At 40.0% G+C, this 13,806-nt stretch overlaps 1 protein-coding gene across 1 annotated transcript in view; it reads left to right on the plus strand.

Annotated features, from left to right (window-relative positions):
- Positions 1-4,179: 4,179 nt before the first annotated feature.
- Positions 4,180-13,806, plus strand: part of LOC118391782 (mediator of RNA polymerase II transcription subunit 13-like) — a 145,150-nt gene continuing 135,523 nt past the window's right edge. Inside the window, exons 1-2 of the mRNA XM_052457890.1 lie at positions 4,180-4,775; positions 12,752-12,986. Coding sequence (XP_052313850.1) covers positions 4,710-4,775; positions 12,752-12,986 — 301 coding nt within the window. The 5' untranslated portion in view covers positions 4,180-4,709. The remainder of the gene's footprint in view (positions 4,776-12,751; positions 12,987-13,806) is intronic.

Raw genomic sequence — 13,806 nt, forward strand, 5'->3', positions numbered from 1 at the left:
TTTATCCTGTCTTGGGTTAAGATCACACTGTTGACTAAAGAGTCTGGATTGTTTTTCTGCTGGTTGCACACACACGTTCAGAAAACAACCTGGTCAACAAACAAAAATCTGGAATTTGGCTCCAATTCCAAATCAGTTCCAATGACATGGAATTTCCCTGTAATTCACATTCCATGACTTATCCTTGCCTATAAATCCAGATTTGAATACATGTAGTTTTCAAATCAATATCAATTTGATAATAATTCACAATTGATTTCCAGCTGTTTTGACCACAATGAACGTTGAAGAATCCCATTATTATAACACTCTCAAGCTATTCAGGCTATTTACAGATCTCCAGATATCTGGCATTCCATTCACTCTACACTGTTTAGCTCACACACAGTCACTCATTTGGTGATCATTGCTACAATATCCTGTTCCTCTTGTTGCTGTTCTCCTGTCTTGTTTAACCACATGCTTTCATTAAATGCAGATCATGGCCTCACAGGCAAAACCTCATATGTATTTTTCACTTTCTTTCCACAGGATTTAGTCGAAGTACAGCAAGACCTGTTAACACATGCTGCACACAGTTTATTTTGGTGCACAGACAGGCAGGGACTGTACACCATGTCAGTCAGATGTCCGTAGAGATTTAACAAGATAAGAACAATACAAAATATCAGCAGATATAATAACAATCTGGTTAGTTTCCCATTAGTTACAATGTTATGTCAAATGTTTTACTCTTAACAATCCCACAGAAACTTTATCGTTACCCAATTGTTTTTCATATCTCGTGGGAGCGATTGATAAAGAGAGAGGAACAGGGAGAGAGAGATTATCAGTCCTGTCTGGTGGGAGATAGACATAAAAATGGGCAGGGGCATCATGCACCGATTATTGTAGAGGGGGCAGGAAGTATGTGAAATAGCTTCTTCCTGCAATCTAGAGCCATAATCATTGTCTAATTCTATGTAAAAAAATATGTCTATTTTTCTGCATAGATTATGTAAGCATACCTCTTTACCTGTTCAATTGTCATTTAAATGACTGATGAACATTGATTATTTCATAACTTTTATGGCTAAGGAGTGTAGTACAACTGTCACACTGGCCCAACAATGTATGAAAGCCTGCAGATGTGTCCCTTTCATAGCACACAGTAAATTGGCCTGTGTTGACTAGTGTTAACCATGTCATAATATATCATAACACCTGACATAACTTGTATAACCTGTTATAATATGGTCATAGTTCTGTCATGACACATATATTTTGACCTGTTGTGACACATATCACATTATGTTATGGCTGGTTATGACACCTACATAAGAGTGTCAACACAAGGCAAAACATTCAATTACACCATAGTCTACTTGTCAACAGTATGTTTTTGGAAATGTACCATCATTGTAATTGTGCACACATTGATGTCAGACATGCACCTACCCCAATGCTCTGTTTCAATGACTGGGATGAATGCAGGAGCATATTTCAGGAGAAGGTCAAGACACCCTATTTTTGACTGATGACTGACATAAGGGCATTTACGTGATAGGTAGGTCTATCTGGCTTATATGATTATGATGGTCATAATGTTGTTTGTCATTTTGTCATTTTCTTAGTCCAAGTAAAGTGACACAGGATGGTCATAATGTTTCCTGCCAGTGTCATAAAGTGTATTTTCTTAGTCCAAGTAAAGTGACACAGGATGGTCATAATGCTTCTTGAAAGTGTGCCATGAAGTGTATTTTCTAGAAATGAAGGATTCACTACAACAACAACAACAAAGTAAATAGAAAAACGCCAATAGCACACCCACAGTACAAAGTAAGTTACAAAGTAAATAGAAAAATGTCAATAGCACACCCACAGTACAAAGTAAGTTACAAAGTAAATAGAAAAACGTCAATAGCACACCCACAGTACAAAGTAAGTTACAAAGTAAATAGAAAAACGCCAATAGCACACCCACAGTACAAAGTAAGTTACAAAGTAAATAGAAAAATGTCAATAGCACACCCACAGTACAAAGTAAGTTACAAAGTAAATAGAAAAACGTCAATAGCACACCCACAGTACAAAGTAAGTTACAAAGTAAATAGAAAAACGCCAATAGCACACCCACAGTACAAAGTAAGTTACAAAGTAAATAGAAAAACGTCAATAGCACACCCACAGTACAAAGTAAGTTACAAAGTAAATAGAAAACGTCAATAGCACACCCACAGTACAAAGTAAGTTACAAAGTAAATAGAAAAACGTCAATAGCACACCCACAGTACAAAGTAAGTTACAAAGTAAATAGAAAAACGTCAATAGCACACCCACAGTACAAAGTAAGTTACAAAGTAAATAGAAAAACGTCAATAGCACACCCACAGTACAAAGTAAGTTACAAAGTAAATAGAAAAACGTCAAAAACAGTACAAAGTCAATAAATAGAAAAACATCAATAGCACACCCACAGTAAATAGAAAAACAAAGTAAAAGTTACAAAGTAAATAGAAAAACGTCAATAGCACACCCACAGTACAAAGTAAGTTACAAAGTAAATAGAAAAACGTCAATAGCACACCCACAGTACAAAGTAAGTTACAAAGTAAATAGAAAAACGTCAATAGCACACCCACAGTACAAAGTAAGTTACAAAGTAAATAGAAAAACGCCAATAGCACACCCACAGTACAAAGTAAGTTACAAAGTAAATAGAAAAAAGCCAATAGCACACCCACAGTACAAAGTAAGTTACAAAGTAAATAGCACACCCAACTACCTCATCCCCATATTGTTATTTATCTTCTTGTTTTTTTGCACCCCAGTGTCTCTACTTGCACATCATCATCTGCACATCTATCACTCCAGTGTTAATGCTAAATTGGAATTATTTCGCCTCTATGGCCTATTTATTGCCTTACCTCCTTAATCTTCTACATTTGCACACACTGTACATAGATTTTCCTGTTGTGTTATTGACTGTACGTTTGTTTATGTGTTTTTGTCGCACTGCTTTGCTTTATCTTGGCACGGTCGCAGTTGTAAATGAGAACTTGTTCTCATCTGGCCTACCTGGTTAAATAAAGGTGTTCTCATCTGGCCTACCTGGTTAAATAAAGGTGTTCTCATCTGGCCTACCTGGTTAAATAAAGGTGTTCTCATCTGGCCTACCTGGTTAAATAAAGGTGTTCTCATCTGGCCTACCTGGTTAAATAAAGGTGTTCTCATCTGGCCTACCTGGTTAAATAAAGGTGTTCTCATCTGGCCTACCTGGTTAAATAAAGGTGTTCTCATCTGGCCTACCTGGTTAAATAAAGGTGTTCTCATCTGGCCTACCTGGTTAAATAAAGGTGTTCTCATCTGGCCTACCTGGTTAAATAAAGGTGAAAAAAAGGACTTAAGAAACAAAATTTCAAATGAAAGAACTGATTGGCAGGGGGGGCAGGGATGTGTAGGTGTCATAACCTGCCAGAAAATAATGCAATATATGTCACAGCAGGTGTAAATTGGGCTAAATACTTTGCATAGATTTGGCTTCTCAAAATTCCATGCATTAATCACAATCAATCATCTGAAAAGTATTAACCGAACACATTTTCATACAAATAAAAGAGAAAAGCTCAGTATCAATTGTATAAACATTTTTTTCTGAAATAACAAGTGCAGTCACCTTTTGGGTTTAAATGATTGAGTCAAACAGCTACTTAATCATGACCGAATATATTCAATAATCTTGAACGCTTGACAGCACATTTGTTAATATAATTTGTTCTCAGAGTGGCGCAACAATAATTTGTCACAGTTCATGGCACTTGTGGCCTGGGCGACTCGTGAATTGTATTAGCGTCGCGCGTGGTTTATGTTACTACAGCATGACAATGGTGTTATAATAGTGTTACATTGTATCCCCGCCTACACTGACACATTCGATTAGGTGAAAGTTTGTGGGCTTTGCTGTGATTGCAAGGCCACACACCCACCGTATGATGTAAATGTTGATGCAAGGAATGGATACATTTCTTTGTGTATGCACTAGGTGGTGCACTGTGAAAGTCGGTCAATTTAAAGGTTTGATCATTAGTAACAGAATCTGGTTGCTCAGTAGCGCCTCTTGCTCTCGCCTAGCGGCAATACCCATCTGTTACAGTGTTATTACAGCCCTCATGACCACAATGAGCCAATAGGCTTTTGGAGGCAGAGTTCTCCCTGTGGCCGCCATTAAAGAAAGGAATCCATGAATTCAAATGGAACCAGAAGGATCAGAGACCGAAATAATGGTTCAAATTGCCGTAGAGATATAGGCATATGCCAATTTCCGATTGGATTTTAAGGATGTTATTCGTTTTTAGATTGATTTTGATGGTGATGGAGGAGTAGAGTAACGTTTTTAGCTAAAACCGTTTTAAGCTAAGGGGGAGGGGGATAGTTGCTTCTTTGCTCTCCTTTTCTTTTTGTTTTAAGAGCATTTTCGCTCCATTTAAATGTTTTATTTAATTTGTATTCGAGAGGTCAATAGAGAGGTTGTGAAGGCGACATTTTGACTGCTTTTATTTTAGGGCGGACAATAGCATTCGAAGGGTTGTTGAATAACATTCTCCAGCCAATTGTTTTAAAAATAATTATCCTTTATTACCTTATTATACATCTTGCAAAATACATTTGAAAATCTGTCTTTATTTTCCCGGGAACTGAAATGATGGAATGTTCGATCTCGCTGTGAAAGGATGAGTTCTTGTTTTGTACCAAACGGGGCCAGCTTGGAGGATTGCCACTCCAATCTATTCTGTCTGGTAAGAGATTTAAAACTAAAGGAAAAGCAGCCATTTTTAACTAGCTGAAGAGAGCGAGCTAACGTTAGTAGCCACAGCAATGGAAAAGCAGGCAGGGCCTGTCGAGCACAGCAATTCAAACATCATTCACTAAGGCAATGTTTATTTGCATACTTTGAAGTTGTGCAAGATTAAAGAATAATAGTGTTATCTGTCACTTGCAGCTGCATGCATGCTGTTTGCCATCACACATGTTCAGTTTGATCATATTCAATGCATTCCACCCCTAAGAGTTTTAGGCAAAAAAAAAGTGCAACTAATGTAACGTGTGGTGATGATAAACAACCTAGCTAACTAGCTATCTAACGGAACGTTGAATACTATGCATGATTAAATTTTTGTCTAGTTGTTTACTTGGTTAAATTAACGTTCTATATCGTTATGCTTTTTATCGCATGCGTTGTGTAGCTTATTTATGTGACCTTAAAATAAACCCAAGCAGTTGGCTAGCCTGCTAACTATCTTACAATGTTGTTCATTTGCACAAATAGCAAACTAGCTAAACGGCAGAAACATTTGGCATTCGACCATGGAAAGTAAAGGCTCGTGAACGTTGGCTTCTAATTTCAACTTCCATGTTCTATCGTGTTGTTGTTGTCAGTGGGCCAGTGTAGTTGTGAAGATACATTGATTGCTACATTGTTTCTTTTAAGTAGCCAATGAAGCGTTTAGCTACTGATAAATTGTAGCATATTTTCGGGCTTATACTTTTCCTTTAAAGTTGTCAAGTTTGCTTTCCAATCATTTGTTGTTTACATTCTTGGCTCGTGCTTACCTTAAAGAGCTGAAATATTAAGAAACAACAATGTGCTCTTGGATATTGTTAGTGCATCTCTTTAGAATGTAGTACTTACTTCCCGTCTGGCAAGTTTTCAAGTTGAAAACATTTTTCATGACAAATGAATGCCATTCACTGTTTTGTTTTATATCTGTGTATTTATTTGTATGTCTTAGTTCTCATAGTGCTGATTGATACTGTTGCTAGTCAGTCGTAAAACGATTGAATTATATAGCTATCATAAATACACAACCAAAGGTACATAATAGACTCAAGGAAAAAGCTCAGACGTTCCCTCTTGTCCCTCGCACCCCTACTACTAGCTAGACCAATCTAAGAACTTCTCAGTAGTGCACCAACTATATGTTTCCAGCAATGCATTGTATTCTTTCTGTACAGTATGTACTGTATAACAGATGTAAACAATTCCCCTTCATGAAGGTTCAATAGATAAATATTGATGGACTTGAATCGTCCTTTTCCAAAGCATTAGACAGTAAAGCTGAATGAACAGGACAGGCTAGTAGTGAATGACTGGTTGCTGTATTGCAATAGTAGGGAGACATTTTACTGCAGACTGAGATGAGCATGACACCGGTGTTGCTGTTCACAGTCCTGTATGACTCACACTCTGAACAGGCATTGTGGTTTTAGGCTGAAAGAATGCAGTGAACACAGCTTGGCACTTTTCCCATAACTAATAGTTCTCAGGAGTCTTATTGCAATGTTTTTTTAAAATTAATTATTCTCATTTGTTTTTTTATTGAGCAGCTTTCTGGGTGTTGAAGTTTGTTTGTAGATTAATTGGTATGTGTTATAACACATCATTTTCATAAATCAATAGTCACGTCACAATGGCCCTGCTAGACTATGTCTCTTGTCAGGATAAGTTAACAAACACTGCGGAGAGAGTAGACCGAGTGGATTTTCATTTCTCTAGAGTTTTCCAAGATGCGAACAGACTAGTTTCATGTTTTGCAGTGGGAGGGTGAGACCGTGACAGAGAGAGATGCTAGTAGTGGTGGTGGGGTGTCTATCTGTCTGCTCGGGGATGGTTTGAGCAACTTCACCTGTTGCTTGTCTCTGATTCAGAAAATTCAGAAAACTTTAATGTCCTCGAGGACATAAATTTAGCAGCAGTCAAAGTACATACAGACAAGATCACATTGAAATGTAAAAGACAACAACAGAAAAAAGCAACAGATGTGTACTTGCTAGGATATGTATTGTGATTCTCATGATTCTAAATATATTGTGATTTGATGCTCCAAACATCTTCTTCACTATATGTCTGCTGCAGAGAGACGAGAGAGCATGAGAAACACGTTTTGATCAGTCAGGGAAATATATACAAAAGTTCTGAAAACATGTTGGCTCACTATTTACAAAGAAGATGGAGAACAAGCTTTATGATGAAAAATACCGGAGTATTTTAGAGTCAAATATTGATATAATATTGTCCAAAAATAATATTTTGATACGTAACTATCGATTTCTTCCCCCATCACTAATATATATAGAATATTTACAAAAAGTTAGCAGGGTAGTGCAAAGGTTTGCATGTCAAAATATTTAGTGCTTAAAGTGCATGTAAGTCCAACATCTTCTTCATTTGAACTATTGAAAATCGAATAATGAAGTAAGCTTTATGCAGTATCTTTTTGAGTGCAAACTCATTTCACCTTTTTGCTCATTTGAGCTATTGCACTTGGAATTAAGCTGCTGTAGGGGAATCTGAAGTCGCTGGGAGGGAGAATGGCAGGAAGGGAAAGCAAGGGAAGGGAATGCAGCTGTTGGCACTTAGTGTGTTCCACAATGGGACCTGGAGCTCTAAGCTGTGAGAGGGAAGGTGAGCAAAGCTGAGCATCTGACGAAAGGAGGGGTCGTAACCCGCAAATCCCAGACAGATTTTACATCAACTTTCTGAGTCCGTCAAATGGCTTTGCCCTCAGATTCCCTTATAGCCGATATGGGAGTTTGGCCTGAAGGCCTCGGCATCTGAAAAAGGAAACTTAACTCGACCCCGGTTCTTGCACTTTTGGTGGGAGGACATTTTGCATACACAGTTGCCTACATACCTGAGCATTATACTAACAGCTAGTCATGTCAGTTTGAAGGAAGCACACAGGTTTCTCTGACACATTCAGACTGTAACTCAGATGTAGATTTTAAAAAGATAGATAGATTGATTGACCGCAGAAGGCACACAGACTTTTGCTGGCGCAATCTGCCTCTGGAAGATTTCCAGATACTGTTAGCAGAGAATAGCCTAGTTTATGGATTGAAAGCTTGGACTTGATCTTTGACAGAGAGAGCGGTCATTCCGCGGCTTTGAAAAGCCTAACACTGACAGAGAAAAACATGAAAACAATTCAGAGCTGTCATCAAAAGAATGGATTGTGCGATGAAAATGCATTTCTGAAGAAGAATAAGTAAGATGGGCATATATGCAGGCTTACAGTCCCAGCGCCACCCGTTTCAGAAACAGTCAGTTTCTATAATTGCAGACGATCTGGTTTCACACAGTTTTTCCCCTCCCTTTTCTTTCCTTGCAGCACAGATGTTTCTCTGCAAGGCGCAGGTGTCAGGTAGTTCCTCACACCACTATGTCTGCCACCATGAGAGAGAGAGGGTTTGGTGGATGAACTTTCTGAAACAGAAACTGCAGCAACAGTAGTAGTATACTGGTGAAAGGAATAAGCTAGTAGTACAGTAGCGCATACTTGATGAACCGGTAGGCTATAGGCCAAATGATAAATTAATATGGGCTTGTGAATGGTGTCTTGACTGGAACAGCGTTTGAATGCCCTTGAGCAAAATTCCTGATGTGAGACATTTCCTATGATGTTGCTTGATGAATTGGTAATGGGTGAAGAAGCTGATAGTTGGTGTGCCTGCCAATCACAATAAATCCTAGCAATGAAAAACATGTAGGGACACGTGGGAAAGAGTAGTGTTGAGGAAAGTCTTTTTTTTGTAGTCATATCTTGTAAATTTGATAGATTTTGTCAATAAACTCAACAGCCTATGAGCTTTCAATTTTTGGTATAAAATCTATTTTAAAAAATCTATATTTTTGTAGTTGCTCATCATATTCTAGTCAGATCATTGTAGCGTTTTGATATCCGTAGCATTCTGACTGGCCATTGTGGCCAGCGTATAGCCCTCCTGGCTGCCATGTTATAATGGATAACTAACTTGTTGTTGTGATCCAGCTTGGGTCCAGTTGACACCACAGAGCGCTCTGTTTTGACAACACCACCCCCCACCACCAATCTCCCAGTTTATACCCGGCTAGGCAGGCTAGGCTTAATCATTCGCTCACGTTCGTAGTGTTTAAATTGATTTAAATTTACCCGCCAATTTAATTGTAATTGTCTATTTCTAACAAAGTCAAAGTGACAGTTTGTCAACTTGTATATATCACCTGGCAGCAGAAAATGCCCCGCCTCAAGAATCTGTACTAGGCCCAGTTCACGCAAATCAGTTGTCTGCCATGCTGCAAGGATAGATAGGCGCTCCATCAAGAGAAGGACTGTAAGGCAATATTGCAACATAGTTTGTGATGGTAGTGTTGGTCTTTGCGGTGTTTCAGTGTATGACATGGGCACTGAGTGTAAGCCTAAAACACTGGAAGGCATGATGTATTCGGAGGTGGGTGGTGTGTGTGAGAGACAGTGTATGGCCTCAGTGTAGGACATGGACACAGGAAGCGCTGCCTGGTTGTACGTCAAATAAAATAACATTTTATTGGTCACATACACATGGTTAACAGATGTTAATGCGAGTATATTAAAATGCTTGTGCTTCTAGTTCCGACAGGGCAGTAATATCTAACAAGTAATCTAACAAATTTACAACAACTACCTTATACACACAAATGTAAAGGGATGAATAAGAATATGTACATATAAATATATGGATGAGTGATGGCCGAACGGCATAGGCAAGATGCAGTAGATGGTATAGAATACAGTATATACAGTGCCTTGCGAAAGTATTCGGCCCCTTTGAACTTTGTGACCTTTTGCCACATTTCAGGCGTCAAACATAAAGATATAAAACTGTATTTTTTTTGTGAATAATCAACAACAAGTGGGACACAATCATGAAGTGGAACGACATTTATTGGATATTTCAAACTTTTTTTAACAAATCAAAAACTGAAAAATTGGGCGTGCAAAATTATTCGGCCGGCCACAGGAGTCGCTGGTGCGCGATGAAACAAGGATATCCCTACCGGCCAAGCCCTCCCTAACCCGGACGACGCTAGGCCAATTGTGCGTCGCCCCACGGACCTCCTGGTCGCGGCCGGTTACGACAGAGCCTGGGGTCACAGCTGGCGCTGCAGTACACCTGGAGGCCTGTTTTTGCATTATTTAAACCAAATTGAACATGTTTCATTATTTATTGAGGCTAAATTGATTTGTTTGATGTATTATATGAAGTTAAAATAAGTGTTCGTTCAGTATTGTTGTAATTGTCATTATTACAAATAAATAAATAAAAATTGGCAGATTAATCGGTATTGGCTTTTTTGGTCCACCAATAATCAGTATCGGTATCGGCGTTGAAAAATCATAATCTGTCGACCTCTAACCTGTACTGACCTTGCATTCTGGATGGTAGCGGGGTGAACAGGCAGTGGCTCGGGTGGTTGTTGTCCTTGATGATCTTATTGGCCTTCCTGTGACATCGGGTGCTGTAGGTGTCCTAGAGGGCAGGTAGTTTGCCCTGTACGTTGTGCAGACCGCACTACCCTTGCGGTTGTGGACGGAACAGTTACCGTACCACGCGGTGATACAGCCCGACAGGACGCTCTCGATTGTGCATCTGTATAAGTTTGTGAGCGTTTTAGGTGACAAGACACATTTTTTCAGCCTCCTGAGGTTTAAGAGGTGCTGTTGCGCCTTCTTCACTACGCTGTCTGTTTGTCCGTGATGTGTATCCCGAGAAACTTAAAATGTTCCACCTTTCCACTACTGTCCCGTCGATGTGGATGGGGAGGTGCTCCCTCTGCTGTTTCCTTAAGTCCACGATTATCTCCTTTGTTTTGTTGACGTTGAGTGAGAGGTTATTTTCCTGACACCACACTCCGGGGGCCCTCACCTCCTCCCTGTAAGCCGTCTCATCGTTGTTGGTAATCAAGCCTACCTCTGTAGTGTCGTCTGCAAACTTGATGATTGAGTTGGAGGCGTGCATGGCCACTCAGTCATGGGTGAACAGGGAGTACAGGGTAGGGCTGAGAACGCACCCTTGTGGGGAGCAGTGTTGAGGATCAGCTGGGTGGTGATGTTGTTTCCTACCTTCACCACCTTGGGGCGGCCCCGTCAGAAAGTCCAGGACCCAGTTTCAGAGGGTGGGGTCGAGACATAGGATCTCGAGCATAATGACGAGTTTGGAGGGTACTATGGTGTTAAATGCTGTACGTAGGGCCTGCTTTCTGGTGAGCCTCAGCCACCCGCCAAGGGTAGGCAGGCAGCTGTAGCAGTGGAGCGTAATGTTCCTGGTTAAACACTTCATAACCCTGTAGTACTCTGTGCTGCTGCTAGTGATTTACAACCAATGAATTTCTCTGAGTTGTGTTCCCTCTCTCTATAAAAGCCGGACAATGTTGGCTTATATAGAGCACACTCCCCAAAGCACTCATCATTAAAAAGGATTAAGGTGGTCAGAGCCCATTTACAAGCATTAGGGAGGTTTTGTTTTGAGAGCATTGAACATGTTGTTCATGTTGTTCATGTTGTTCATGTTGAGATTGAAAGCACCTGAAGCTAAAGTGCACACAATTGGAACAAAAACAAGCCAAGGCTTTTTTTGCTGCTTCTCTTTTTAGCCACGATTCTTTCTGTTTATATTGAAGCCTTTCTTCTTCTTACATCTATCTATCTATCTATCTATCTATCTATCTATCTATCTATCTATCTATCTATCTATCTATCTATCTATCTATCTATCTATCTATCTATCTATCTATCTATCTATCTATCTATCTATCTATCTATCTATCTATCTATCTATCTATCTATCTATCTATCTATCTATCTATCTATCATCTCAATCCAACACTACATCTTCCTTTATCTCTCGCCTTCCGCTATCTCTCCTCTCTCTCCTCCCTCCATATTGTTATTTTCTTCCTCGATCTGTCTCCTCCCTCTGCCTCTATCTCTGTCTCTTTCTCCTCACTCTCTCTCTGTTTTCCCATCTCCCTTTCCTCTATCTCTCTTTGTTTTTCTAATTCTGTGGCTGCCTGCCTGTGTGTCTCCTTGTCGTAAGTGTTCCTCCTGATGAGGCGGAGGCTTCATAAAGGAGAATGAATGCTTCTGCTTGTTTAACGTTTACTCTAACACCAGAAGTCCGGGCCTCTTTGGACCTGCCTTCAGGCCAATATCATTCTAACAGTCAAATAAATACACTGAGTATACCAAACATTAGGAACACCTACCTAATATTGCATTACATCCCCCTCTTTTGCCCTTAGAACAGCCTCAATGGACCATTATTGATACACAAGGAAACTGTTGAGCTTGAAAAAGTCAGCAGTGTTGCAGTTCTTGACACAAGCCGGTGTGCCTGGCACCTACTACCATACCCCATTCAAAGGCACTTATTACATCTTTTGTCTTGCCCATTCAACCTCTGAATGGCACAAATCCATGTTTCAATTGTCTCAATCTACACTGATTGAAGTGTATTTAACAAGTGACATCAATAAGGGATCATAGCTCTCTGTTGCCGATTGTTCACTGGTGGAGCGCATTGAATAGTGGTTGTTCTTGGAAAAAGTTATATTTTGAAATAGAGCTCATCTCTTCAATTTTGATATTGATATTTGGCAATGTTAAGTGTTTTGGAAATCTCAGAATCTACACTTTCTGATACTATATAGAAGAATCTTACCTGCATGTAACAATGTAGGAGGATTTGAAAAAAGTCACTTTTTGGCACCCCACTGAAAAAATGAAATTTCCTCTTAAAACTGCTTATAACACATTCTGTTCGTGATCTCGAAATTCTAACAATATACAGTACGTGTGTTAAATATATGGAGGGGGCAATTTCAAAATGATCCCCATGGCCTTTCTAGTGTTCAAATGTTTACCCACGGGGACCTGGCTCCTGTGGCAGTGGCTGACTCTCTCCCTCCCCCTCCCAGGCTGATTTGACTGGGATCAAATGGAAGCGGTACGCGTGGCAGGGCCCCACCTCTGCGCCGATCCTCTTCCCGGTGACCGAGGAGGACCCCATCCTGTGCAGCTTCAGCCGCTGCCTCAAGGCGGACATACTGAGCGTGTGGCGGCGGAGCCAGAGGCCTGGACGTAGAGAGCTCTGGCTGTTCTGGTGGGGGGACGACCCTAACTTCGCAGAGCTGATCCATCATGAACTTACAGGTGAGACAGGATAGAGAGAGTGGGCGCATCTATACACACAGACACACACTCACGCTAACCTGGATAGAATACCTGCCATGGTCCAATAACTTGAAACAGTAGTACTAAGCCTGTGTGATGGCTTTGGTTTATAATTTAAAACAATGTAATTAGATGTATTTTTTTCTTCTTCTTAGTCACAGATGTAATTGCAGGATATAGTGATATTCTTATGCTCTGAGCTCCAACAGTGCAGGTCAAAAAGAGAAGTGAATGAAACAATAATACAAATAATAATAATAATATATGTTTACAACTGTAACAATTCTAAATGTCCATTGGGGGGTGGGGGCAGGATAAAATATTCCGTGGGGGGAGTCGCAGGGGGAAGTGACAGGTGAATGAAACAATAATATAAATAAGACTGAAGAATAGAGTCCAAAGCAACGGCCCACTCAGACCATGTTTAACATGGCCTTTTCTGCTCACAAGAGATAAATGAGGGACTCATGTTTCTTTCAATGAACCTTTTTATGCATTCATCGAAGGTTACAGAGCTGGTTAAATGGGTGATTATTATAAAAGATCATGAAAAGGAGCTTCTTGAGTGCTGCAGACCTCAGAGCAATACCTAAGCCATTGGTGATAATGATGATAGTTAAAGTGCTGGTTGTATAATGTCAAATATTACAAGGTTCAGGGCAGGGGTTGATTGTCAGGCTGACTGACGCTGTGAACTCTGGGGAGATCAATTCACTGTGAGATCTTAGAAGGTGATAGTGTTAACCAGATAGCTCCCTTAGTTTCTCCCTCATCCCCTAAATGACAAGCAGCCAGTCTG

This window comes from Oncorhynchus keta, chromosome 12, assembly GCF_023373465.1.
Source record: "Oncorhynchus keta strain PuntledgeMale-10-30-2019 chromosome 12, Oket_V2, whole genome shotgun sequence".
In the NCBI taxonomy this organism is placed as follows: Eukaryota; Metazoa; Chordata; class Actinopteri; order Salmoniformes; family Salmonidae; genus Oncorhynchus; species Oncorhynchus keta.